At 27.5% G+C, this 25,130-nt stretch overlaps 1 protein-coding gene across 2 annotated transcripts in view; it reads right to left on the bottom strand.

Moving 5' to 3' along the window:
- The window catches only part of LOC100206869 (macoilin-1), a 44,041-nt gene extending 27,025 nt beyond the window's left edge, over positions 1–17,016 (bottom strand). Inside the window, exons 1-4 of one of the 2 annotated variants that reach the window (XM_065792937.1) lie at positions 16,923–17,016; positions 16,759–16,842; positions 4,471–4,612; positions 3,620–3,746 (exon numbers count right to left, since the gene is read on the bottom strand). In XM_065792937.1, the coding sequence (XP_065649009.1) occupies positions 3,620–3,746; positions 4,471–4,612; positions 16,759–16,838 (349 nt within the window). In that variant the 5' untranslated portion in view covers positions 16,839–16,842; positions 16,923–17,016. The other variant, XM_065792936.1, reaches the window with a different exon arrangement.
- Between the last annotated feature and the right edge of the window lie 8,114 nt (positions 17,017–25,130).

Below are 25,130 nucleotides of genomic sequence, written 5' to 3'. Positions count from 1 at the left end.
TGAGGTAAGAACTCAGCATTAGGCTTTAATGGTAGTTTTGTAATGTATTGTTCATTATTAAAAATAATGTCATTTTAAAACTGTTCATAAATATTGTCCTTCTCTTATAGATCGCTGGATTCATATTAACCAAATTTTTCTAATTGAATTAGGGGTGTTCAATTTTGCTTTCTAACCAGTTTCCAAGAGTAGTTTTCTTTGATTTGGAATTAGATGTGGTTCAAAGTAAGTGCAAAAAAAAAAAAAAAAAATTCTGATTGAAGAATAGTCAATAGAAGTTATCCCTTAGTTAATAGAAGTTATCCCGGGATAACTTCTAATGACTATGGTTTAACTAAGGCTTCACTATTCAAGTTCGTGTGGCATTTGAAGTATATTTATTTTGAATTTGATTTAAAAAAAGAAAATGGTAAACAAGAAAAAAAAATGCTTGTATTTTCAAAATACCAGCCTTTGTTTGTTTTATAAATTTTGGTGTTAAAACAAAAACTCTTTAAAATTAAATAAATAATTAAATTCTATTTAATTATAAACTGGGACAGGTCTTAATAAGCTCCAGGTAGTCGGAAATTGATAAAATAGATAAGAACTAAATAAATTTTTTTAATGATTTTCCAACAAACTCAATGTACTTTAATGGATGCAATTCAGCTAATGGTATTTCTTTTAAATATGTATACTTTTGCTGTAAAAGATTGATGTTTGGAACCTTTAAAGGTGAACATATAAAAAGAATACATAAGGGTTCCGTGTGAATATCAAGCTTTGAGTGTTTACTTTAAAGACAAATACAAACAACATCTAGGATTTTAATTAAGCCTTCATCAGATGCGAATCTTTTAATAGTTAAACTTTATGAATGTATCTTACTTAACTTCAATCGATTACGTAATGTATCAGTATTGTATATACAATGACAACATCCATCAAATAAAACTTTAGTGCAACTGGATAGAATAAATTCTGGGTTCCTAACTATAGCTTTAGCAGATTGTAGAATCGCATGATTGTTAATGGCTGAGTGTTGATTTTGATATTTTGAAAAATTTATCCAAGATTTTACCTTCAGTGTCACATAAAGTTATATTGTACCTCTTTGCATTTTATGCAATTGTAATTTAAATAACAAAACTTGGCCCTATGTCCTTGTTTCAAACAAACAAAACATCTGTTTTCTTTTTCAAGTATACTTCAACAACTTTGTATGTCAGTTATGTTTTTGCATCTAAAAGATCAGTGTTGTTGTTTACAAAACATGGACAATATTGTTGTTAAAATGCCTTTGATTATCGTTTAAATAAACTTGATTATTTCTTTTACTAGTCCTAAAAACCTTCCCATGCTAATAGATCACCGGAGAAATTTTGAATTACTAATTTTGGAAGCTTTATACAATTTTTAAAAGAAACACTTAGGGCGGATGAGTTATCATATTCTTTTATATGTATACCAATAAATCGTAACTTCTCAATGTTGTTAAATATATCATTACTCCATTAGCAAGCATCTTTAATTTCGGTTGAAACTTCGTCTTCAGCCAATAAGTCTAGAATTTCATTATCCAAAGTCTTGAAATTCACTTGTTTCTTTTTATAGCATTTATTAATTTAAATATATATCCATTTCTAACTTGCTTCTCTTTAAATAAAAAGGCCATTAACAAACAAAGTAAGCTTTAAAACAATAAACTTTTAAAATAATCTTCTACTATATTTAATGTATACAAGTTTCAGCACCATAAAGAAACAGACAAGTACATTAAGTAAGTTCCTTTAAAAATCAGACTGAATAAGTAAATTTATATTTAATCTAAAACTATAAACAACTACAACAAGATGCAATCATGAGCGTAATTCAAAATTTTCTTCTTTTATTAGACCTATAAATTATAAGTCATAAAATAAAAAGTGTGGTTCTAACCACAATGTCTTGAGTACGCATACCAAGACCAATTAGTAAAAGAAACATCACATGATGACTACGGTCCTTTTTACTGGTTGATCTGGTTTTAAATTTATCATTGGAATAACAGTTAAAACGAAGTAATAAAATATTTAAAAGATTCACAATACAAAAATTATAAAAACATATTGATTCTATGTCAACATAAAAAAGATCATGAGGTATTGGTAGAATGGCATTTTTTAGGGAATGATAAAGATAGACAATGACACACTGACATTGCTGACAAGTGATGCTATTCTTCTTTATCAAGCACTCCAAAACATTGAATCTATTGTGGCTTTGAGGATGGAGTTGACAACACTATTTGCCCTTAAAAAAATTCGCTTTAATTTTGTGAAACAATGAAAAGAAATGTAATAAAGGGGGAGATAAAAATGTTTGAGGCATCAAGCCATGAAAAATCAAGGATTGCTTTGCATGCGAAGAGCCAAAAGATACAGATAATAGGGTATTAATGTTTATGTTTCTAGAGAAAAGGTTTTAAAAAACATGGATTTTGTAAAGAAATAAAAGAAAACAAGATATACAAAAATTAAATTATAATTTGTACCCCTTCTGTATAAATTGTATCAATTGTACCCCTTCACTCCCTCAATAGTACCAAAAACTATGATAAATAAAAATAATTATCATTACTAAATATAAATTAAGAAAAAAAATTTTTTTATTTTAAACTCTAAAAAACAAGTTTGAAAAGTGTTTAGGGACTAGACAAGTATTGATGTTTGGGGACCAAAAAAAAATTAGTAAGTCCTCTCTTCTTAAATAAAAGTTACAGAGTTCCAACCCGTCACATTCCTGAAAGCACTGAATAGGTAAAATAAATTTCATAACTGAAAACATTGAAAACAAAATTAGTGAACAAAATAATTCACTGTATATTTTGTGTATTTTAATAAAAAATTATTTTTGCTAAGTAAATGAGGGGAAAATTTTCTTTATTAAAAAAAGAAAAGCCTTTTTTCTCTGCATCTCTAAAATTGAAAAACATTTGAATACTTATTCAAACTTTTAAAAGTTATTGTCACTTTTAAAACAAAATCTATTTTTTCAATAACCAAGAAAGTATGGAAAATGTTTAAGGATATATTGTATAAGCAATGTATATTTATTTTAATAGAAAATACATTGCATACACAAAATCATCAAACTATCAAAATGGCAAAGTAATTCTCTAGTAATTAGTTCATTCATTTAGTTTAAGAAAATTTTCAAGAAGATAATAAAAGAGAACAAAACAAAAAAAAATAAATAAAAAAAGTGGGTTTTTAAGACGAACCTAGTAGACGTTAAATATAAAATATTTTATTACTTAAACTACATTTAACATCAAATTTTTAGTTCCATTGTCAAGCTTCCATTGTCAAGCCTTTCAAAAGCATATAATTTTTTGCAATTTAATTTAAAAGCACAGAATTTTTTTTTTTAATATATTTTTTTAAGCATTTAAAAAAATAAGCAATTCCTTCAGTTTCACATTTAAATAAAAGTAAACAATTGGAAATCAGAATTATCAATGAATAATTTAAAAAAAACTATATATTTACTTTATTATTAAAAAAACTAGTTTCAACAGAAACTAATTAGATTTAAAATAATATTTTGATATTATTCAAAGTAATAATTTAATAATATTTAAATTAATACAATGTACCTGTGCTGCAAACAAATTGAACCCATACATATGTACTAGCAACAAAAAATAGCCAATGTGTTGGAAGAAGTAAAAAACAGATGATGTCTGAAAACAGCGTTATTGATATGAATAGTATTGTCAATCCCTAAACAAATGCATTTAAAACTATTTATACTACAACTATCATGTCACAAAATGATTTAAAAAGTAGCCATAAAATAATGCACAAGTATTGACAATTAAAAGCAATATACTCAAGAAACAAAAGCCTCCTGAAGAGACTTAAAAACACTCAAACCACTCAAACTTAAACTCTGTAATAATTAGGCATTAAATGTTTCTTTTAGAAGATTATATCTTATTTACGTATAAAGAAAATTCTGAAACCATCTATAACAAAAATGTCTTATATAAAAGCAAGAGTTTTAAAAACATAGTTTCAAATAATAATAAACAATAAAAATATTACATAAAATATGAGGGATTTCTAGTAGAGATTTTGATGTATCTAACATCTCTGTAACATCGAACAAATAAAAGCTAAGCTGCTGGATAAAAAAAAATTTAAACAATGAGAAAAAATGATATCACAGTAATGTTAGAAAGATGTTTAAAATCTCTTAGAAAAATTTCCTCTTAAAGAAACCTGTGTAAAAAAATGTTTTTTTTTTTGGAAAGCAAAATGCAATATAGAAAAGAACTTATTTACAAGACAAAATATAGAACCGAACTTATTTACAAAAGTCCTAAATAGATTAAAACTTAATTTTAAAACTTATTTTAGAAAAATTAGAAAACACAGAAAAACTCAACACACAGCAAACATATTTAATAACTTAAAACAAAAAATTAAAGTAATTAGTACTCACTAATCCTTGGTACTTAAAAGAATCAAATGAACTTTTTATAAGTAACCAAAATGGCCATAAAAACTCAAAACGAAATTCTAATGTAAAATCCATTGTAATAACAATGAGCCATATAATAAATGAACGCAAGTATAACAACCAACTAGTTAAATAAAACATAAAATAAATAAATCTAAGAACAGCAACCAAAAAATTAAAATAAAACAATAACATAAAATGAATGTATACTCAGCAAAAAAAAGTTTAAATGAATGTGATACAATGAGGTTAGTCTATGCTAAGTAGACCAGTCTGACATAGATCACCTTTGACAAATCTGGACTTTCTTTAAAACATTAACTCTGAACATTTTAATTTTACGTCATATTATCTATAATGGTTGCCTAAAAAGCATATCAAATTCAAAAAATAATTAATAGATTTAAAAAAACTGATTTTTTTGTCGATCAATATAAAAAAAACTGTTGCAGAAGTGACATAATGTACTTTTTTAGTTTCTATATGGTAAGCTTACTCATTTTAAGAAATTGATTATTTATTAGAAATTGATTATATTTAAATTGATATGAATAAATATAGTAATTATTTATGGAGATCTAAAAATGACTCTAAAAAATTTTGTCTCTGCTCAAATCACCAAAAAACCTAGAACAGTGGTTTAACTGCTTAAAAAGCAGTTAAACCACTGTTTAACTGCTTTTTAAAACTTTTTTTTCCTTATTTTAGTTTTATTAAAGTTATGCAAAACATCTAACAAGTAACAAATTACTTCTAATGATTGTTTAATAAATGAACAAACTTTATTAAATTATTAATAGCATTATGTATAATATTTTTAAACTGTATAATTATTTAATTTTTCAAAAAGTTTGCATAAAAAAAAAAAATTATTTAAATATAGAAATTTTTAAACAGCCATGATCAAATTGTAAAGAAAAAATATTTAGGCGTGGTCAGTTACAGCATCCAATCACAAGCCATTCCTGTCCAAGCCTGCACATCTATAACATATAAGTAGGGGAGAATTGCCAAAATTGGAACAGCACCTTAACTGGAACACTTGCATTTATTTTGGTAATAAAATGTTTCATTTCTATACCTAAAAATATAAAACATCTTAAGAGATTTTGAAAGTTATCCCACAACAAATACATGATTGGAACAAAATGGTGGTTTTACAAAACTGAATTTTCAAAAGTATAGAAGGATTGTCTGTTTGTATTAATCAAAGATGCTTCATAGTTCAGCTATCAATTAAAATATATTTAATCTTTAAGTGTTTCTATATCAGCAACTCTCCCCTATTAAAGTTCGTATAAAATTCGTAAACAATTCGTAAGGAATTGTTAGGATCAGTAACAGATCCTATTAATTCATCTAAGATAATGTATGTATATGTATGTATAAATATGTAAGGAATTGTTAGGATCACAAACAGATCCTATTAACTCACCTAAGATAATCTAAGAATGGTTTAGACAAAATATCATTGAAATACATTTCTGAATATTTTAATCAGGGTTCCCACTATTAAAACTGAGGCTACAAGTAAGGATTTTAAGGAGATTTAAGGAGATATTTTCCAAATATTTAAGGAGATTTGGTTGCGAACGACAATTTTTTGAAAGAAAAAGTAAAGAGAATTAAGGAGAAAACGATTACATTAGAAGTAGAACCTTATTTTTTTCAATAAGTTTAAAGTATAAACAGAGAAATTATTATAAATTAATATATATTTCTTTACATATATATAAATGTAAATATATATATATATATATATATATATATATATATATATATATATATATATATATATATATATATATATATATATATATATATATATATATATATAATAAAAATATAGGTTTGCAAACTATCAAAGAACTATGTATTTTTTTCTTTATTAATAAGTATAACACAGGTCAATAATTTATGTTTTCTAAAATCTTTATGAAAATGTGCTTCTTTTGAGACCCAGGTCAACATACTTTTGAATAATTTTTTTTTTTGACAATATTATGGATTTTACCCTTTGGGTAAAATCCCTAATATTCCTTTGGGTTCAAATACTAAAGATTTGAACCCAAATACACTACCGTGCAAAAGTCTCCGCTCATGTGTAATATTTGCAAGGAACAGTAAATGCAATACATTTTAGGATGATTTTAAATATATAAAAAGAATAAAATGTTAATATAAAAAGTTGATGAGGCCAAATCATAATTTTGCATACTTTTTCCTTTTCTTTTTGTTTCAAATAATTTTGTTTACCTTTGTTTTGTTGAGTTCTGCTGCTAAAAACATGGCAGAAATTTTTCTATATGAATAACCTTTTTCACGTAAAATACATATAAAGTTCTTCAGTATTCTTTATTAAATTTAAAACTGCACAAAAGTTTTAACCAAAATATTTTTTGTAAGCTTAGGTTTGACGGTAGCATGATACTTTCCGGCATGGTAAGGATGTTTTCAGTAATTTTAATTGGTTGCTTTTAATAGACTTATGTTTATATTTATACTTGAAAATGGCATTAGTGTGCGCATTTAATGTCTTGAATTTAATAAAGAATTTGAGAAATGGTGAAAGTAAAGAAAGAATATTGTGAAGAACTTCGTGGCAAAATATGTATTTTACGTGAAGAAGGTTATTCATATAGAAAAATTGCTTCCAGGTTAAAAATATCCGAATCAGGTGTGAGATATGCTCTACAACGATTGCATGATATTGGTTCCAACAGTGACAGATCACGTTCTGGAAGACCAAGAGTTACATCACGGCAAGAAGATACGTTTATTGTTGTGTCCAGCAAAAGAAATAGAAAAATTCCAGCCACAATTTTAATAGCAGAACTCAACAAAACAAGGGTAAAGCCAGTATCAACTGATACTGTAAAAAGAAGACTAAGATTAGTCAACTTAATTGGACGCGTTGCTGCACGTAAACCTTTGTTGAGGGCAGTAAATAAGAAGAAAAGATTGGAATGGGCAAAAATGCATAAAAATTGGGGATTAGAAGATTGGAAGAAAGTTCTATGGACAGACGAGAGTAGGTTCGAACTTTTTGGTACCCGACGTCGCGTGCATGTTAGGCGTTTACCTAATGAAAGAGTGCTTCCTCAATGTATACAAAGTACTGTAAAACATGGAGGTGGAAATATTATGCTTTGGGGATGTTTTGGCAATGGGTTAACTGGAGATTTAGTTAAAATCACTTCTACCATGGATAAACACATGTACCATAATATTTTGGTTAAGCACGCGATTCCATCTGGTATTCGTATAATTGGGAAAGGATTCATCATGCAGCAGGACAACGATCCAAAACATGCATCTGGATTATGCAAAAATTATTTGAAACTAAAAGAAAGGGGAAAAGTTTGCAAAATTATGACTTGGCCTCCTCAATCACCAGATCTATTACCCATCGAAAAGTTGTGGGATGAACTGGATCGGAAGATCAGAGAAGCAGGTGAAACATCTTTTATTAATCAGCAAATGCTATGGGAACGTTTGCAAAAAGCTTGGAATGAGATAAAAGCGGAAACCATAAATAAATTATTAGCCCAAATGCCAAGATTATGTGCTGCTGTTATACGCTCCAAGGGGTCTCATATTGATGAAAATAAAATTTAACATTTACAACTTTGTATATTAACATTTTATTGATTTTATATATTTAAAATCATCCTAAAATGTATTGTATTTACTGTCTAATTCATTGTTTAATAAACAATTAAAAATAAACGCAATTTTCTTGCAAACTTTTGTTACTTTATTGAAATATTACAAATGAGCGGAGACTTTTGCACGGTAGTGTATCTTTACAACTTGATGTAATGATCAAAAATGAGTTTTTCACCATCACGTCAAGTTGCAATATTTGAAATCAAAATGAGAAATGCTATACAAATAACAAATTGTTTGCTCGGCGCCAGAAAAAAAAATTTCAATTGTTGACCTGTGTAATCCATTCACTTTAATAAAACTTCCTAGATGATTAAAAAAAAAAAAAAAGGAGAAATTAAGGAGAGCAGTCAAATTATAACTTTTTTAAAGGTTATTTAAGGACATTTAATGAGGTTTTTATTTTTAAAGGATATTTAAGTTTTTAAGGAGGAGTGGGAATTAACACAAACGTATAACATTGTATAAATTTAAGTGAGAATAGCATTCTATGACTCCAGAAAAAAAAAATTTTACAATTTTTTCATACTACAACCACTAATTTATAAAGTATTTTAAAAAAAAATACTTTATAAGTTTAAATGTTTCAACAATACAGAAAACCTGTGTAATGCAAGTTTTTTTGTCTACAAAAAGATTTATTTTACTCATACTCTACATTGCAAATAAACATTTTTGCGATGGAAGTTTATATATAAGATGTTAATAATTTACTAAACAAAATTAAAAGAAGCCTACTGGATTGAAATTATATATGGACATGATTTAAAGTGAGACTTAAATGCTATTTACTTTTTAACCATAAATTACATTTTATCTCTTTATTGTCTGATTTCTAAACTTTATTAAATGACTTCTATATTTGAAAGTTTCTTATTGCATAAACTTTATTAAATGACTTTTATATTTGAAAGAGTCATATTGCATAAGGATACTTAGTGCATAAATCAAAAATCAGAAGTGAAATATTGATAATTTTATTATCTTAGAAACTAATTCTGCTTTATTTTTAAAAAAGAGAATGGAAATTAAAAAAAATACCCAAGGAAAAAATTTTGGTCAAGATTTACACAGGTGGGTGGGGGTAGAAGCTAAAGATGTTCATCCAAAGAGTAATTCAAGCTTAATTCAAAGCTAATTTTTGGGTAGCGTTGATTCTTTTTCTTGCAGTATTATGTACAAAAATGATATATCTACGTCAAACTTTATTCTCATAGTTTAGAACTTTGTGCTAACTTCAATGTTCTGATTTTATTACTTTGAGTCACCATTTTTTAAATCTGAAATCAATATAAAAAAGTCCAAATCAAAAGGTAAAAATTAATAAAAAACATGGTTTTAGGTTTTTGGGTGTTCAAAAATTTTTATCCCCTTTATAATCAAAAAAGAAACAGGTATACCTTATGCACCATAAAACAGAAAATGGGTATATCTTGAGCACCAAAAAAAACTTTAACAATTTTATTTTCGCATAATATAAACCAACCGACTAGTTTCATCAAAATATCAGATACTGAAAGATCACACTTATATCTGTATGCCTTTGTGGCATTTGAATAACAAGAGAATAATCAATCATTTAGAGAATAATTTGCCATTTAGTTATTCAAGTGTAGCAGGGCATGACTTTTGTACGCAGTACATAGTACAAAATGTACACCATAAAAATACTTTTTTGTCAAATTCCAATTAAGAAACCATTATAATTTAGGAAAATTTACTATTAACATTTAAAAAAATTAAACTAGTAATCGAATCAATAATAATAGACATTTGAATCAAGAATAATACTATATTTGAAGATCTAATTATTAACAGTTGGTTAACTAATTTTTAAATCAACTATTAACAAATGTTTTTTTCTACTCTATACAAAATTTAAAGATCTTTAAAAAATAAATATTTTTGATGATAATATAAAGCATTTATTTAAGTAACAACTCTATCTAGTCTTTAATAAACTTTTTTAAGCAACCATGCTCTATCTAGTCTTTCATAACTTATTTTAACTAATCGCGCTCTATTTGCTCTTTTATAATTTTTTCAAGTAACAATGCTCTATCTATTCTTTCTTTTTTTTTTAAGTAATCGCGCTCTATCTAGTCTTTCATAACTGTGGAATTTGAATCACTTGCTAATGATATAATTTTCTTTTTTTTCTTTATCTCTTCTGATTAACTAGCAATATTAGTTTCGAACAAATAATGTCTATTTTAAAATTGCAAGAAAGTAGAATAATTGTAAATAAGCTCCAACAAATTTAAAGAATATAATTACAAATTACAATATTTTAAAACCATATTGCAAGAACTTTGAATTTAAAAAGTTTAAATTTGATTACAATGAATTGAAAAAAATTGCTATCATTTCCATTATGAAAATAGTAAATAAATTTAAAAATATTCAACCAAATTTAATTTTAGGGTTAAAGAGTCAAATCCCAGGAATGAGCACTTAACTACTTTAATTGTAAGGTTGTTAAAAAAACTGGGGGATCCCAAAATTCCCAATCCTATTAGACATGGGAAATGACTCAGCAAACAAAACAATGGTATAAAATCTAAAAATTAACATAAATTAAGCAATCAACAACAAATTTATAAAATTAATGAATGCATTGCAGCAATCAGAACTTTAAATAGAATATATAATAGACACTTTTGATTTTCATATTTGAAACATGTTTTTTCTTTCAAAAACATACATTTTTGTATATTTTTATATGTATGCAAAAATTCTTTGACAATAAAAATTGTAGTAATTATCTTAAAAATTAAAATTCACTTTGAAATATTTATAAAATTGTAATACATAAAAATAACTGGATACTTTTAAAATTTATGTTTAAATGTCAAATTTAAATTCTGTATCTTTTAATTCTTTATTTTTAAATTAAACAAAAATCTTAACACAATGCATTACAATGCATTACAATATTTGAGTCATACTAAAACTTAATAATTTAACAATGTAAGATAAAGAATCCAAACAAGAAAATTTTTTTAAATATTCGATTTTTTATTGTTTCTCTGAAATATTTTATCGCGGATATGTTTGAAAAATGAACCAATTATGTGTTGATTCAATTCATATGACTGACTGTTTTTATTCTAAACGAAACTTTTAAAGATCATTTTTATATTCATATCATACCCCATATATTGGGTATGACATGTTTATATTCTGTCTAAACTTCTGGTATGATTTTCACTCACCTATGATTTGCTATTTTTATGTTTGTGTTCTTTCTGAACTACTAGCGCAGTGTTCATCCACCCATAAGTTATAATATGTATGTTTGAGTTCTGTCTAAACCTCTGTTGCTGTGTTCATTCACTTGTAGGTTACTATATGTATGCTTTTGTTTTGTCTGAACTTCGAGCAGGGTGTTTGCTTACTTGTAATTTACTACATATTTGTGTTCTGTCTAATTTTCTTATGTAATATTAGCTCGGTTACCAACTAGAGACTACAAATGTATAACATACACTCACCTTAATTTCCAGTATTCCTTTAGATGTAAAGTTTTTTTTAATGCATTTCCAAAATCTCCTGTTCAATATTTTAAAGTACTGCATACAGAAGTGACCTCATTTAACTAGCCCAAGTCAGGTCAGGTTCAGGATCATCATGATCCCTGCTACTGGTAACATGTAACCCAGTACTAGCTACCACATGTCCAACTCCTAGTAGGATTTTTTTTCTAGGCAAAGACTAGAAAAAATAAACTCTGACCTAAAATTTCTTGCCTTATGGCTTTTAGTTGAGTAAAGACTAGAGTTGATGTCTCAATAAAAATATTCATCTTGGGTAGATGTTGACTGCACCTAAAGGGTGTTAGTCGGCCCAATGGCACCACATATAACGCAGAATTCCCAATGGGTTTAAAATTCCCAAAATTTAATGAATTTTTTTTTTTTTTTATGAAGTGTTAGGACAATTTCAATAAAAATTCCCAATATTTTGTAGAATAATAAAAATAAATAATATGCTTTTGGTATGCATTGTTGAGGCCACATAAGGAGGCCTATGTAATGACTTTGGGTTAATTAACAGAACTGAGACAACTGCATAGCTCATTGTTTGGGTTGTCGTAATTTATCTATGATTGAGTCAAGTTCTCTTTAACTTAAACCATAACCAAAGTAGTAACTGACTTGGGTTAGTTAAATGAGGTCACTTCTGTATGCAGTACTTTAAAATATTGAACAGGAGATTTTGGAAATGCATTAAAAAAAACTTTACATCTAAAGGAAGTAGTAACTTAAACTAAGTAATCAAAAATATTAAACATTTTTAATATTTTAAAACGTTTAATATTTGGTGGTGGTGATGGTTTATGTAAAAAAAACATCACCACCACCTAACTGTTTTAATATATCATTTAGAATTATTTGTGGCCTTTGAAGTAACTTTCCATCAGTTAAGTCTCAACTCTTGCAAAATTCACCAGACTTACTTTCTTTTTGTGAGACTAATTTAAATTCAGCTGTTTCTTCTTCTGATCTTTTTGAGTATTAATGACTACTATCCTTTGATTCACAAAAACTCCAACTTTCACATGCTTGAGTGTTTACTTACGCATTAATTCACCTATTTGTCATTAAATCAAGTTTGAATCCTCTGACCATACTTTTGTATGCTTCCGCTTAGTACCTTTTTGTCAATCACTTTTTACTTTTTTCTTTATCATTTTCTTTCTTCTCAAAACTCTTTCAGATATTATTTCTGATTAAGTTGACCAATCCCATTCTCTTTATCCCTCTGTCAATATTGTTGTTATGGGTGACTTTAATGCTTATCACATTAAATGGTTTGGCTCTAACACCACTAATCTGACTCAAAAAAAAAAAAGTTGAAATCTAATTTCAACTTTTTTATTTTTCAATGTTTTACTCAGTTAACTTTGTGACTTGTTTTCCAGACAACCCTTATCACTTACCTTTGTTACTTGATGTGTGTCTTGTCTCTGATCCTAGTTTGTGTTCGGTTTTGTTTGTTCTCCTTTAGGTGGTTCAGACCATTAAATGACCTCTATATATCTTTTATCTTGTACTTGTCCTTTGGACTTACCCTATCATCACACTTGTTATTACTACCCTAAAGCTGAATGGGATTCTTTTGTGATTTCTTTATGAGCATCCTTGTGTTGGTGTCTTTTGTCTCTTGACTGATAAATGTGCCTCCTTTGGATCCAGGCAGGTATGGAAGCTTTTTATTCCTTTTTGTCAGTTTTAAATTAAGCCTCATTTTACTCCATGATTTTCACTTTCTTGTGCAGCTGCTATATGAAATCGTAATCTATTTCAAAAGAACAACTCTCTTAAGTACAAATGCCTTTGAATTATTTCAAGGCATCAATGTAACTGGTACTGCCTGATGCTAAGCTCCATTATTTCCAGTTTACTAAACCTCACATTTTATCTTTTGGAAAATCTTTAACAGTATCATTAATAAAGGTAAGTCGAAAACTCCATTTTTAACTCATGGGTCTGATCTTATTATATCTCCTAAGAATTAAGCAAAACTATTTGCAAAGAACTTTCCCTTTAATTTAACTCTTGAATCTAATTCAACTGTGAGGCAAGGGCTATTACTCTTGACATATTTAAAACTTCCAATAAAATAATGCTGGTATTTTAAGTCATCCTTAAAAGCTAACACTCTTCTTTGCTTCCAGTAACTATAGGGATACTACAATACCTCTTGATGTCGTATTATTTCTTACCAATATTAATGATCATCCTGATTCTCTATTTTCTGACAACTCAACTTTATATTCCCATCTAAAAAATAAAAAATTTTCTACTTTCAATCATTTAGAACAGGTAATCGATCTTGAATTTAATATCTATTCTGTAACAGTATGGGGCTTGCAGAGATTTGTAAACTTAAACTCCAACAAAACTTTGTTATTTACTGGAAACAACTATTGCAATATTAAACAACTATTGCAACATTACTCATGAAAAGCAGCCCTCTTACTGAGTCCTCTTTAATATAAGTTATAGTGGTTATGAGTTAATATAGTTAATAATGATTATAGTGGTTATGAGTTAATATATAGTTAATATATTAATATGGTTAATAATGGTTATATTGGTTATGAGTTAATGGTTATATTGGAGTCTCTCTTAGATTATCATTCATTTTTGAGCTCTCATAAAAACCATACAAACGATTGCAAAGTTAGCATCTGCTAAACTTGCTTTTTTTAACATTGTTTGTTATTATCTTATTCCTGGCTCCATTCTCTACCTCTAGAAATCTCATTTATCCCTGTATGGAATACTGTTGTCATATTTAAGCTGGTTCTAATGATGCTCTTTCTTTTCTAGACAAGGTCCAAAACGCATTGTAAATGTAGTTGGACCCACTCTATCTCCAAAACTTGAGGCATTCTCCTATTGTTGTAATGTTGCATCTCTTTTTCTTTTCTAAAAATACTATTATGGTGATTGCTCAAATGAGCTATCATCTCTAGTTTCATCAACAAAAACTGATTCTTGCTTGATTCAACATTCAGCAAAGTCGCGTTCTTTTACTATATCTGTCCCTACATGCTCTAAAATCTAGTTTTTTCCCCACACTTTAATTCTTCAAAACAGTCTCCCACCTTCATGTTTTACAGACTCATACCACCTAAAACTTTTCAAGCCTTCTGTCTTCCATTTCCTTGCTCTTTAACAATACTCTTTGTTTTCTAGTAACTTCTAACTTAATAGTGGTTGCTTGCAGCCTTGTAGGGAGTGAATTAGTATATAAAAAACTATATTTTGCTAATATACCATTATTATTAAAATATATTTCATGGGCCATAATCTTATTTAGTACTTCATCAAAGAGAACATTTTAAAAATTATACAAAGATCATCATAGTTTAAAATGCATCCTCCCTCCCTAAAAAAAAACTAATTATGTTACTTTTTCAATTTAAAACTGATTTTACTAAAACTAAAATATAGCATTATAATAATACAGTAATAATGCAATATGTTTGCTTTTTTAAAATTTCTTGCTTTTTAAAATTATTAGACTTGTTTAACAGAATGCTAAAAATAACTTTTATTATTTCACTTATCATTAACTATTTCTACCAAACCTGTTTAAGAAAAATGTCCAAAAAAATAAGAAAAACATGACAAATATCTTTAAAAGCTAGATAAGATGAAAGACTTCTCAGGATTATGTGATTTAATAAGAAATTTTATGGATTAACTCCATCATTGCATGTACTGATAAAATGGAAATTTCAAGTACAGTTGTTTTTAATTTCTAATAACCAGTATATAAAAAGAGCATAAAAACTTTATGTCATGTTATTAGATCTACAAAAACTTAAACCTAGTAATTTGATCAATAAAAAAATGTAACAAAAAGTAGAAATAATTTTTAGATGTTCTACTAAGGCCTAGATTGTTTTCAACCAATTATACATTTTTTTATTTTCAACCAATTTATGATTTTTTCATTTTTGATCAATTTTATTTTCAACTGATTTAAAAGGCTTTCTTACTCAACCGATATCAAGTAATTCAATTCTCAACCGATTTTAGTTATTTTCATTTTCAAGCAATAAGATTTTAAATAATTTTAAGTATTTTGCTCCATAAGCACAGCATAGTGTACGTAATATATAGTGACTAAAAGTTTTGGTCTGACTCTTTTTAAAAAAAATGTCTTTCAAAAATTTGTATATTGAACCACCAAATAAATATAAATACATACTAGAATAAACATAGTTACTATTTCATTCTAAACATAAGTCGACCAAAAGTACACTAGGTTGAAAATTTAATCCAAATGATCATAAATTTATATTTTAGAAAGTTAAAAACTAGGTTCAGTTTTATATCATCCTTTATAATTTTTTACCAAAAAAAATAACATAAAATTAAGGAGCATAAACCTCCATGTACTGACAGAATGAAGTAACTCTGAAGTATCAGTTGTTTTAATGTCTTTTATTCAGTAAACAAATAGTTAACAATATTTTTAAAGACTGTATACTAAATTAAATATTCTACTAAACATCTGTAGTACCTGCTTAATTCAAAGCCCTCAGTCATTGTATACAGTAAAACTCAGATGACTATATCAGTATGACATCATCAAAGTTAAGTTTTTGTGTGTATATTTTATGCATTTTTGTCACCTAATTATTTTTTTGACATATTGTAGATGGGAAAAATTATAATCTGTTGTAAAGTATTTTTATTATATCCACCTTTTAATGAAGTTAAAAAGAAATAAAACATACAACTAGAGTTGAATATGAAAAAGACAAAACTTTAATATTATTGAAAAAAAATAGATACAACTTCAGCCTTTTCCATTAATTTTCTTAACTATTTCATACTTAAATTAGTTTTATGTTGTGTTATTTTTATTATTATTTTCTTCTTCTTTTATTCTTAAATTAGTTGCTGTATTTGATCAAAACCTGATCAATAATTCTAATAATATCTAACTTAAACCTGGTTTTCAAAAACAAGTACTATATCATTTTATATGCTATTCTATTATATCGAACATGTGATAATATTAGCATATCTATGCCTTTTTATTTTGCAAAAATAAATGAACAAAAAATAAGCTCACCTGCTATATACAGAATCTGTTATACGTGAACGTTTAACAGGTCTACGCAATTTGGAAGCATCGATTGTTCTTCTTTTCATATTTCTAAATGTTCAAAACAAATCATTAAAAAAAAAAGGAAAAATGAATTTGAGAAGCATATAATTACTTGAAATTTGGTTTACTTATTTTCCCAGATCTGTTTTTAATTATATTTTAAAAATATATTTTGCTTCGATTATACCAAACCATCAATGTTGCGCATGCGTTTTACGTTTCGATGTACATACAGCTATAAGCTGAAGAGTCTTTAAGTTCTCTTTTAAAAAGAAAATACATTTAAAAAGGTTAAAATAATGGTAAAGTCCTCTAAATAATTTTTCCATAGAATTTTTCTTTCAAGCTATTTTTTTTTTAAGAGAGAAAACAATGCTTACGAAACTTCTTATGAGCATAAAGAGGTGGTGTTGCCTGTATTAAAGGACTACATTACGTGTTTTAAAGTAAATGAATGTTGGAGGTATTCTCTCGGGTGAACTTTATTAAAGTAGCTTAAAAATAAACAAGAGCTCGACATTTTTTCAAAAATTTGGTACTTTTTTCTTTTCTTCTAGGTAAGTTTCTTTTTTGCCATTCAATAAGATAAATATATCTAAAAGTTTTTTATAATTTCAAATATTTAATCGTTTCCTGAAAAAGAAAGAACCAGGGAACATTATTACAACTGTGTTAAATTCAAATTGCCATCAACTGTTTTATTTAGTTCATACAATGAATACAAAAATTAAATAATGTGGTTTGATCGTAACCAAATAAAATATACCTCGCTAGAAGTACAATGGCAACTATTTTTATGAATATTTTTTCCAAATTTTTTTCAAAGTTATTTATCAAAATTTAAAAATTATAACTATTTTCTTTACTTAATTAATGAACTGAAGAAAATTTGTTTTTAATGTTTGTGGCATTAAAGACGCTTTCGTATTCTTTTATTTACTTTTTTATTTTTATCTGTAAAAATACAACTTTTCTTATTGCATTTACAGGATGTTGTCTTACAAATAAGCTTCAAGTTGTTTGTTAGCAATATTACAACAGCGCAGATTCCATGACGGGTAAAAAATAAAAAACACTGATAAAAAAATTAAATCAAAACTTAAAAAAAATCAAAAATTAAATCTTGAGCCGACTTATTTCCGCTTTGACACACATGAAAACTATCTTTAAACAACAACAACAACAACAACAACAACAACAACAACAACAACAACAACAACAACAACAACAACAACAACAACAACAACAACAACAACAACAACAACAACAATAACAACAACAACAACAACAACAACAACAACAGCAACAAAAACAACAACAACAAATAAACGTCTAAATAACATAATAAAACGTAATCATAAAATAAATCTGGTACAACTTATATTGTTTTCTGGACTATTCCGCTTAAGTTTTTCGGACGATTCCCTGCCTAATACTCTTTGGTTTTAAAACCATGATAATTTTTTACTTTCATAGTTGTTTTTAGTTATCTAATGAATACATTTAAATAACTTCTTTAGCAAAAAGTTAGTGTCACCGTGCAGGTTTTATTGACTTAATAATATTCAATGCTAATGCGTATTAACTATTATTGTTTTTTATTAATTATTATATTTTTATTATTATTTAATAATTATATTATTAATAATTATTATTTCATTGATGATATATCTTTGACTCTTTGTCAAAGATATATCATCATTGATGTATGTCTCTCGTGGAGTCTACATTAATTGACTAAAATTTAAGTCAATTTATAAAAAGTCAGTTTAAAAAGTCAATTCCAATTATGTTAAATTGAAATAGCCGCAGTCAGCTGTACATCAACTGAAGGTTTATGTTTTAGGCTAGACACACTTTTAATCAATAGAAAAGATTTGCTAGATTTGAAACTTAAAAATAATATTGCGTCGCAAGGCAGAAACAAACTGTAAACTCTTCGCAAAAAGCAACAAAATCGAATATTTTTGATTGATTTAATATTATTTTAATATTTTTTGATTTTAATTTATTTAAAAGTATTTATCTTGAAAGTAAATACTAAAATAGGACTGCCATACGTCCCGGTACACCAGGACATGTTCCGTTTTTGTGGTCCGTGTCTCGCTGCCCCTATACAAAAGTTGAGTTGGTACATCTTTATTAATCAAGTGCAGCTGCGGCACAGTGGTTAGAGTTCTGGCTCAAAACCAAGAGGTCCGAAATTCAACGCTACATATTGATTTTGTATATCTTTATAATAATGCTGAACTTAACAGTAGTAGTGTCCTCTCGTTTGTATTTGACGCGGAACTCTTGGCATTAAAGCTAAGTTAGAGGGTGAGAAAAAGTCTTTAAGTACTTTTATACAAATTGTAAAGAATTTATGTAAATATGTAAATATAAAGCTTATGTAAACTCAGAGGTGGTTTTTGAATAAAATGAGGGAGGGAGGGAGGGTTGAATCCTTAAAAAGTTCGGATTGGTTCCTGGAAAAAAAATGTCCTCAAAACTAAAATTCACTTTGTATTAATTCGCATTGTATAAAAATTTATAAAAGAAATATTTAAAAACCACAGACTTTTATCAAAAATAAATTAAAAAAATAAATGCATTTAAAATATTACATTTGAATAAATTACAACTAATTAGAATTTTATTATTAATAGAGAATATCAAACGAAAAGATCTATATGTAATATTCAAATGTAAACAATTCACTTATACAGTGTTATGTACATATATCTGTAAATGTAAACGTCTGTACTACTGACAGTAGGTAAGTTGAGTTGGCGGATCGCATATTTTAGTAATGTGCATGTAAAATATAAGAAAACTTTCCTAACAACTAATAGTCTTTTTGATTAATTGTTTTCTTTTAAATTTTTTTATATTAATGTATTTTAAAAAATAAGCAAGATTTAAACAAAAAAAAGAAAAAAGTTTATTATCCAAGCAGAGGACTTGAACCTTTAATGATTATTACCTTACCGCTTAGAGAACATCGTACCTAATCACCGAGCTATTAAGTTATTTTTGATACTTTTACTAAGAAACTTAACTTGAAACAAATTCTTTAAAAAAAATTTAGAACGATAATATCAATTTGTTGTGACTGTTCCCCACCACCACCACCACCATCACTCACCCACCCTCTCACCCATAGTTATGTTTGCTTAAAATTTACATCATAATTAAATAAACCGCCAAAATTGGTAGTAAAAAAAAGCCTAATTAAGAGTTAATAATGAAGAATTTATTGAAAAAAAAGTTACAAGAAAATTCTATTAGATAAAGTTAAATTACATGACAAATCTAACTCCCCGTAACCTGTTTTCTGTGTCTTCTTTCGCTTTGTAAATAAATACAAAGCAAAAGAAGACACGGAAAACAGGTTACAACGCCGAGCCCCGTTTACATTATCGCCGTCAGTTAATATTATTATTAAAAAGAAATTAAGTAAATTACAATTCCACGCAGATATTACAAACGGTAAAGAGAATGATAAGATAGTAAAATAAACAATAAAAGTCAGATGATCAAGACAATAGTAAGTGAGTCTTTATGACATTTTGAGTATAGTTATTTTAGTTTTTGATTTTATTTTAAAAGAAATATTTAAACTCGAAGTTTTCTAATATGAAACGTTTACATTCTTTTTTAAATTTTTCTAAAGAGAAGTTTTAAAGAGTTTTATTTTAAAAAACATTCCATAGAAATCCACGACATTCCATAGAAATCCACCATATTGAATTTGAAAAAACTTTTTAAGTAAGATCTTGGAATAACAAGTTTATCGTTTTAAATTTATAAAATGGTAAAATTTTAAAATTTGAATGTGCTGTACTACATTTTAAAATTTTAAAATTTCAATGTACTGTACTTCATTCAAATTTTCGAGCAGTTTGCCTTTGGAAAAATCCATTACGGTACTTAAACATGATTTTGTTGCATTTATTTTTCAACAAAACTATTTACTTTAAGTCTTTTATAATCAGAGCCAATTTCAGGAGTCTGGATTATGTCGGAGACAATTTGAGCTCCTAAATAATTTATTTTTAAAAAAATCTTTATTTGAATGACAATAAGTGCGCTTTTGACTTTTTAAGTTGGCAAATACCGTTCGCTTTCCCAATCATTTCCCTGCTGTTTGGTACATTTTGTCGTCACATGCCCTAGTTTATTGCATTTGAAACATTGAACATATTTCTTGGGTGCTGCCCAATTTTTTTCAATGTCATTTACCCCTGACAGTTATAACATAAGTGGGAATTAGGCAACAAGGTGTTGGTAGGTTGTGGCAGAGGTAAGATCCGCTCCTATCGCTTCAACTCAATTCAAAGCGGCTTTTATATTCAGCAAAATCACGTCAGTGGTTTTTTTTTGACTTGAAAGCTCCAAGGCACTACTTTTGGAAATCTAAAAACAAACGCCAGCCACACCACTTCATCTAAAAACTTCGCCAAATACGCCAAGCGTTTCAGGTCTGCCAAAAAACCGTCCACTCGTTCTAAATCGTTCATTCTTCGCTTCGTAAACAACTTTTAGGGTAGGATGGCTGCCTAAGCCTTTGTTAGCTACTTTTGATACCGAGCAAAAAATATATATATCAAAACAATTTTTTGAAGAAAACTCTCTTAAAATTGTGGTTAGACATCATTTTTAGTAAATTAAAAAGTTTTTGTAGTTTAAATAAGGAGCATTGGTTTGGTGTTCAATAGACTCATAATATTAATGCAATTTAGTGAGGTAATGTGGATCTAAGTCCTATTTTAATCTTTTTTTTATAAAATACAGCTCATAGTAATATATGGCTGGAGTCAATTTCAAGTAAATTTGGGGTTAAATCTACACGATAATGTCCAGGATTAATTTTAGGGAATAATTTTCTCAATAGCATATAGTATAAAAATACAGGAAATTAATTTCTTTGAAAGCAATCAAAAACAAATAAAGTATCATGTTCTTAATATGTATCCTTTCAATTTTTTTATAGTTTATTTATTTTTTAAAGTGATTTTTCTAAAGAGTTAAATTTTTTTCTATATGGCGGCAGTCAACACTTTTATAAACATATTTCCAGTTAATATTTTTTTCAAATCTTTTGGCTTAAGTTTTAATAGAGGTTTAAAGTTGGAACAGTTTTTTCAAAAACGTTTTTTTAGATGACAATGCAACCACTACTCAAGATGGTTTTCTACACAGAACAAGAACTTTTCAAAATAATATTAATTCAGTACAAATATTATTTACAGTGTTTAATTTAACAACCTTGACGAACATTACTAGTTAATTTTAACAAATACATTTAGACATTTAAGCTGTCATAAAGCTTGGAAAAGTAGAGGTAAACACAAAATTCAATTATATAAATAATTTAAATAATAAAATGACATAACTATTACGATTATTTTAAAATTAATTTAGATATTACTACATTTATGAACAAAGTTTCATTTTGTATATTAATGAATTTCAAGAATATAAATCATAAAATTTAATACATTTATAGTGAACATTTTCTATATAGGTTTTGCTGTCATTTAATGAAGATAAGTTAAGATGATGATTACAGTTTAGAAAATAATACACAAAGAAAGAGAAAAAAAAAGGATAACATCTCTTGATGTCAAAAATTCGAAAAACAGATGAACTCTTGAAAAATGGAAATAAACTTGCTGGAATCGAGATTATTTATCCGAAAAAGGTTTGTGATTTCCTATTATCTAGATAATCATTCTCTAAGCTGTGTTAAATCTTCCCAAATAACAAATGTGACAACTGTTACAATCTGTTATTATTAACTAATGGTCAATCAGCATACAGAAAGCTGAGGAAAATGTTAAGAGCTAACAATATGGATGTTTACCCAAGCTAGAAAGAAGTTCAAAAATTCTATCACTCCTTTGAAAACCATTCTCCTAACTGAACCTCCTGAGTAAACTCCAACATATATATTTGAAAACCATTCTCCTAACTGAACCTCCTGAGTAAACTCCAACATATATATTTGAAAACCATTCTCCTAACTGAACCTCCTGAGTAAACTCCAACATATATATTTGAAAACCATTCTCCTAACTGAACCTCCTGAGTAAACTCCAACATATATATTTGAAAACCATTCTCCTAACTGAACCTCCTGAGTAAACTCCAACATTGGAGTTTACGCTACTTTTACAGAGTCTACCAAACTCAAATTATCCGAAATCCGAAAAGAAGCTTGAAAATGTCCATATCACATCTGAAGTCAAATTTGGTTATGATGGCAGTGGAGGACATAAAGTGTATAATCAGCTATACAATGTAAATACCTGATGAATAAATATTATAAAAAAATTATAATCATGGCAATGTTTTGCCCTCTTGAAACTTTCAAACTCTAATATGGAAACAAAAATCAACAAACTCAGATTTTACAGAAAGGCCTCTGTTGATCCAGATGGGAAAAGAATCTCATGAGAATGCACAGTCTTTAACCTTTTTTATTGCATATATCAAAACAGTGAACGAGAAAGGTTTCATTATTATCTTCAATGGAAAATATTTGAATATTAGAATGAACATCGTTGCTCGCAGTTTGGGCAGAAAAGCTTCAAATATATGTAAAGACCTTGGAGGTGCCTTCTGTGATCTTTGTGATATATCTAAACAGGAATTTATTATAAATAGAGATATTTAAACCTTGGAGCACATAACTTTATACGTTCAAAAAGATGGTTCTTTAACTAAAAAGTCAAAGGATTATAATGCTCGTCATGGGCAAATAGGAACTCTAATAACTGGACCTAATGTAAAGTCTGTACAAGTACTTCATGCATTACTCCATGGATTTGACCACTTCATGAAATTGTGGTTTATATGGTTGGAGGAGTCCATGCATTAACAGAGTCTAAGAAGCCAGTAGTGCCAACTTCCTTAAAGTAGAGAAGAAAAATATACAGGAGATAATTAGCAAAAAAACAGGAATCAAGTGGGATTTTGCAGATTCATCAGATCAAAGGGGTATTAATACAACTGGCAAAGTAGCAAGAAGTCTTCTTTACAATGAGAAAAATAAATCACTGATTACAGATTACATTTCAAATCAACATGATCGAATATTTGCTGAGCAGTATGGTCTCTGAATGCTATGTCATTTAGTAATACAACTAACATAAAGAAACGTAAAAGGTAAAAAAATGTTGCATACCAAATTAATGGCAATAATATGTAGTTGCCTAAAAATATATGGTTTGCATTATCAAACCTCTAGCTTTTTAGATACTTAATCAAGATTTTAAAATTTAGGAGATTTTTTGTGTGCATTAAAAACGACTTTTTTATTTAGTTTTTCTTAGAAGGGAGAAGATTATATTTAATACATTTAAAAAGATATTGAAGTAAATAAATTAAATTTTTCATTTCTTAATCGGTAATAACCTCTTGACTTTTGTATCTAACTAGTATTTCATTCTAGTTTTGAAAAATTGTGAAACATTTTTATTCCCGAAACATCCATTGACCACTCTGCACTATTTGCGCACTCACAAAAAACTTTTCGGCGCAGATATTTTCTCTAAAGCTCTAAAAATTCTGAATAGAGAACAGGCTTTTACAGAAACTTGGTTTAAAGCAGAATCAAATGTAATCATATACAATTATAACATTTTCAAAAACAATAGACTCACGGTGGTGATGATTGTATTTATGTCAAACAATTAATCAGTTTGAAATTAGTATTTCACAACTAAATGATAATTTTTTAAACAAATACGGGTCTATGTTTTGAAAGTCAACAAATTTTAATAGGATGCATTTCGTGAAGTTAGAATTATTTTGTTCCATCTCCACTTTTTAAAAATGTTGAGTTACTGACTGTGTTATGTACCTCAAAATAATGTTTTTTTACAATATTGAAACCTAAGTTATTATCAAAAAAGTCGCTTAAAGTTTTTATTTTTTTAAATCGCTTTATCTCAAAACTCTAACATGCGGATAATTCTAAACTCGCAATTTATCGATCAGTAGACGTATCTCATAAGTAAAATAACTTTATTTTGCTATCTAATAATGCTGCCAGAACCAGTATTTATCAGAAAAGATACAGTGATATTATTATTTCCGGAGATTTCAACTATAAAACAAAAGATTGGTCTAACAATAATTGTTCTTTTACAGCGACTGATAAAACTAAGTAACACAATTTTTGTTCCTGGATTCTAAGTGTTATATTTAAACTGCTTACGTCTAAAGCATGTGAAAAAATAACTTCATTAAGCACAAACTTTCCTTACACGCAGGAAACTCGTTTTTTTGTAAAATGGAACAATTTTTTCAGTTTTCGTCATTATGATCAGGTTTAAAACAAAAATTGC

Source organism: Hydra vulgaris, chromosome 03 (genome assembly GCF_038396675.1).
Source record: "Hydra vulgaris chromosome 03, alternate assembly HydraT2T_AEP".
NCBI classification, from domain to species: Eukaryota; Metazoa; Cnidaria; class Hydrozoa; order Anthoathecata; family Hydridae; genus Hydra; species Hydra vulgaris.
Note: the sequence above shows the minus strand (reverse complement) of the source record. Positions and strands in the feature narration are given on the sequence as shown.